The sequence below is a fragment of the Acanthisitta chloris genome, unplaced genomic scaffold (genome assembly GCF_000695815.1).
Source record: "Acanthisitta chloris isolate BGI_N310 unplaced genomic scaffold, ASM69581v1 scaffold24692, whole genome shotgun sequence".
In the NCBI taxonomy this organism is placed as follows: domain Eukaryota; kingdom Metazoa; phylum Chordata; class Aves; order Passeriformes; family Acanthisittidae; genus Acanthisitta; species Acanthisitta chloris.
In genome coordinates, this window is record NW_008661400.1 from 21,770 (window position 1) to 26,892 (window position 5,123).

At 39.6% G+C, this 5,123-nt stretch overlaps 1 protein-coding gene across 1 annotated transcript in view; it reads right to left on the reverse strand.

Annotated features, from left to right (window-relative positions):
• SCRN1 (secernin 1) overlaps positions 1-5,123 on the reverse strand; it is a 26,302-nt gene that overhangs the window by 13,028 nt on the left and 8,151 nt on the right. The window contains exon 2 of the mRNA XM_009070220.1: positions 2,510-2,691. Coding sequence (XP_009068468.1) covers positions 2,510-2,691 — 182 coding nt within the window. The remainder of the gene's footprint in view (positions 1-2,509; positions 2,692-5,123) is intronic.

Genomic DNA, 5,123 nt, shown 5'->3' on the forward strand with positions numbered 1-5,123 from the left:
CCATGTGCTCTCATAACACCCACCTACAGCCTTTGCCCATGTTGGCTGGATTTTATATCCCACTGAAAAGTGACAATTTCAGATGAGTTCAGAGAGAGAGGAAGTCTTTCCTATGGAAAAAGAATAATCCCTTTAAGAGAATGTAGATCCAGACTCTTAGGGGAGCCTGACCATTGAAGAAAAATTTGATTCTACTACATAGACGACATTCCTGGTTTGACAAATCTTACATCTGCTCAAAAGAACATCTTTCAGAGGATAAAGCTTTCAGTTTCTTTTGCAAGCAGCTAGTCTTACATGCACACACAGAATGTAAGTCTTCATGCTTCAGCTAAGATCTGACATAGATGCACAAGTCCAACATATACATAGGTGGGAGAAAAAATTGTCCAGCAGATATGTGAATTTCTTAGTTAAGCTTAAAATGCCTGTATATTTTTATTCCGAGAAATCCAAGAAATCCTGCACAAATAGAATTAGTCTGTTCTGCAGAAGGGTAAAAAGAGGCAGAGCTGGTGCCAGCTGCTTCATTGCAGCCTTTATGAGATTGATTTTGTACTTGATGGCTGTCTATTCTATGAGGTGATATGAAGCAGATAAACTTAACGCAACTGGCCAAGTCTTCATAGTAAGAGAATCACTTTTGCTGGAACAAGCAGCAGATGGTAGCCTGCTACACATCTATAGTTCTCCTTGCCTGAAGCACCCTCTCTTTGCACTTGAACTACAGACAATTTCTTCTGCAGGTAAGAAGGAAGAGAAAAAGGGTAATATCTACAGGTGATGATGACTTGCATATGACCAGTGACTCCTTATTTGGATATCTCCTGGTTTGTTAGTGTGGGTAAATCTAGAGCTGTTGAATAACATATATATTTAATGTTAAACAGTACTTTGAGACCACAGTACTCAACCATAATAATCAGAACTCTACATTTAAAGCAGTGGTTTCTTCAAGTTTTAAAAGGATGGTAGTAGGAGTTAAAAAAATAAAGGTGGGGCTTAGAAAGTCACCTAACATATCTCTTTTCTTGACAAGAGCTTGTCCTGTAGTTTCTTAAAAGAGCCCTCAAGTCTACTCAGCCTCCCTTGATGCAATTAAATTCACTAGCCCTCCTAGGTACAGCTTTTCCACAGATTCCTTCACTAATACAGAGCTTAGAGAAAATATCAAAGATAAACCAAATTCCCTCATGATTTTCTCACTGGTCAGATTCTATAGATTTCTGATCGTATTTCCCATTTCCACTGCATTCTCTCCAACTGGCTCATATTCCTCTTGATTTATGGTGGCTGGAACCAGCTACTGTATTTCTGCAGAGACAGTTACAGTTTCTGGCAGCTATACACCTAACAACAATTTCTTCTAAGTCATGCTTCCCAGCTTGCTTACAAGAATAACTTCGAAGGTTTTAATGTCCTGTTAAAAGTAAAAGTATCTATTTCCTATCCTTCATCCATAAAATCTGTTAACTCATTGCAGGAATAAAGTAGTATGGTTTGACCACATTTTTCTTGACTATCAGTTATTATTGTGCATTTATTAACACCTTGATATTTAAGTGAGTTTTTTCCCCCTTTAGGAACTGAGGTTAAGCTGGTCTATAACTATATTAAGTATAGCTATAACACTTAACTTTTCTACTCATCCAGAACTTCTCCCATCTTTCACTCATTCTCAAGAAAAATGAGAATTCATCTGAAATTGGTTCAGCCCAATCATTAAGTACCCTAGGGAAAATTCCAGCAGGACCACTGGGTCTAACCTTGATTCACTTAAATAAGCATCTATTGTCCTGTTCTGTCTTTAACTAAATTGAGTCCATTTGTTTCCTTCCTCTTTGTAGTAAGTTTGCATCACTTTCTCTCTTCTTTCATTTTCAGCTTTCTTCCCCCACCCAAGTCTCCTTTAAATTCTCTTCACTATGAGATCAGCATGCAGGCTGAGACTTACAGTGCAGCTCAAGCCTTTTAGGCAGACAGCCTTCAATGAACAGACCTACAGGAGCTTGTTTACCAGCATTTAAATAAGGGCATTGGTTTGCATTGGAATGCATGGGCTGAAGTAAGACATAGTAGCCTGTTTATGCCTACAGTTGGCTATAAGCCCAGGATAAGCTTTTTAGGTCAGAGTAGGCTGTTGTGAAGTGGGGGAGAATGAAGGGCACACCACCAATCTGATAGTACAAATTAGTTAGCAGTTCCTTACTAACGATGCAGTCATATCTCTTATCCTGTCAGAATAGCCACTGCTAGACTGTAGGGTAGGTAGACAAGGTAGATTGAGTGAATCCACAGTAGATTGGTACATACTTGGTAGCCAAATTCAGATTGCAAGTGTTTTAAGTGTTAACTCACATGTGTCTGGAGCTCTGCCTAGACAGGTCTCCTGCTTATATTGTTTTAAAACCTCCTCATGCCAACACCACAAAGCTGTTAGCTGGTATCATCATCATTATCTAAACCTTTGGGGTTTGAAAGGCTGGACACAGCTCAGCAAGACACTCACCTGACAAGATCCATGCCAAGCAAGGCTTCAGATTCCGAAGCTGGTTCTCTGGTCACAACAGCTTCATTGGCTACACAGACTCCGTGCTCGTTAGCTCCCATTTCTGCCCCCCAGAGCCAGGAGGGTCTGCTCAGCACCACAGCATGAGTCTTCGGCACCTGCTCAATCTCAATGTATGTGCACTGCAGAGACAGCAGGAAGAGAAAAAGCAAAACAATTGCAAACACTTTATCTAATGCTGAGATTGAAATAACATAAGACTTCAATGTACAGACAGGGCACACATTATTTAACAAAAGTCCATGTTTTCTGTATGAACAAGGCACTTTTTTAAACAACATTTTGTTTAAACCATGTTTGAATCTTTACATCCTTATATTGTGTAAGTCTGGGAAAATCCATCTGTCTTGATGGCTGCAGGCTTCAATGAGTCAAGCAGAACCCAAGTTCTAGAATCAGTGGAAAGCAGCAGAGACAGGCTGTACTGTTACAGTAAAGAAACACAGATCATATCTGTACATAGTAACAACATCAAACCATTTTACCACCTCACCAGCATAATCTCCAGTATTTTACTAAGCACATAGCGTAACAATGGTAACTGGAAAAAATACATTAGAAAGCTTCCCCCTCTCCCTTGCTGCCTCCCCTGCAGCTGCTCTCAAGACTGAGACAAGTGGTAGAAAAATAAACAAGCCTTGAAAAGATTCTGTGGCATGCTTTAACAAACAGTCCCAGAAATAAAACACCGGCATTGTTGTTGCTTAAACTGCTATTTTAAATGGTTTACTGTAATCAGATGTCTGTGGATGTACTCTGACAAGTCAAAAATACACAGGAAATTGCAGAGAAGTTAATAAAGGAAGAAATTATGTTTTATCTTTCAAATACATTTACTTTTCCCTTGCTCTAGGACTTCAAAACAAGCACTGTTTTCCCAGAGAGCGTGGATGAGAGCTCGAACCATCATTACATCATTGGCTTGTGCAAACCAAAGGAATGGGGACTTTACATTTTACTACTGAGTTCACATAAAGTTTTTCAAGGATCAGACTCCACAGAATGTTCCTTTAAGGAAACTGAATTTGTCTGTGGTATTTATGAGACAGCTCTTAGTGTCCAGCATTCCTATTGTAAGATCTTTCTTGCAAGAAGCAATCTGCAACTTTTTTCCTGGAGGAATATTTGATCAGACATATCAAAGTAAGCAGGATCATCAGAATGGACTTGTGGACTGAAAGAAATCAATCCAAAATTATTAGCAGTGAGAAGCTATGTTTTTTTCCTAATCTGTCTTTTCCCACTTTAAGGATTACACAGTATGCTCATCTTCAGCCTCCAGTCTTGAGCAATGATTTTTATAGTAATAGTTAGTCTAGCATGCAATTAAAATGCATAAGAAACCATCTTTGATCAGAAATGACATTTTGAGAGTCCTTCACTTTGACCATGCAAGAGGGACACAAGAAATGAGTTTGCCACCTTCATTAGGAAAAGCATGCAAAAAGTTCAAACTGTCCTCTTTCTATAAAACCAGGCAAATTATATATGAAATAAGAGGATGATTTCTCATGGAGGACACATGATGATTTCCACAAAACAAAACAAAAGGAGGGGCAGGAAACTCTTCATTCTAAGGAATTAAAAAGAGAGTAGGGACACGTTTGCTTCTTCTGCTGTGTGCTTAATTTTAATTTTTGGCTTAGGCAATAAGATCTTGTCAGGGACTTACCTGCTGTATTTTTTGGAGGAAATCCCTAATATTTGACCAAGCTGTTTGACATAATTGCTTCTATAGTAATTGACTATGATTTTGTAGAGGCAAATTCCTCATCTCTTGAGGTGCAGCAACATTTGGCACCGGCCAAGAGCTAAGATCTGACTAATAAAAACACTTTATACAGTTCACCCTTTGTTCCATTTTGTAACCAAGCCATGCCAGAGCAGATATTTCTTATCAAGACTCTCCCTTCTCCATCTGAGCTGTCAGCAAACAAATCTCATTTTTTACATTCTGTGCAATTTCATTTCAGAGCTCTAGGTCAGTGCTTTTTGGATAAGCACTTAATGCATGTGTGTGAACAGAGAATAACTGTATCTGCTGGATGAGCAAAGCAGGAGCTGCAGCAGCAGGAGAGGATTACATGTGAAGACATGACTGAAGCAGCTGTCAGGCGACAGCTCTGCAGCCAGGCAGACACCAACCCCTGCACAGTGCAGCTGGGGTCCCCCACATTTCATAGGTGGTCACCTAGCTGGGCCAGACAGGACACAAGCCTTCCCAATTCTGCAGCAGAAAGCAAAAACCTACACAAACTGTGGAGGAGACTTCAGTACTCCATAAACCCACACTTGCAGAGCATTCTCTGGCTGAATAGCCCTATTATACAAGCTTGCTTACACTGACTCTTCAATTTTCTAGAAGGAAAAATGATGCTATCACTCTGAAAAGTGATAGTTAGGCTAAAAAAATGCTGAATGCTTTTTCTCTGCAAAACATATTCTGGCTATCCTTGCTACCAAACACTTATTCCTTGGCCAAAACCAAGCATGTCCAAAGATGCTATTCACTGCAAAGATTTTATTGTCAATGGTAGCAGTTGAAAAAAGGGAA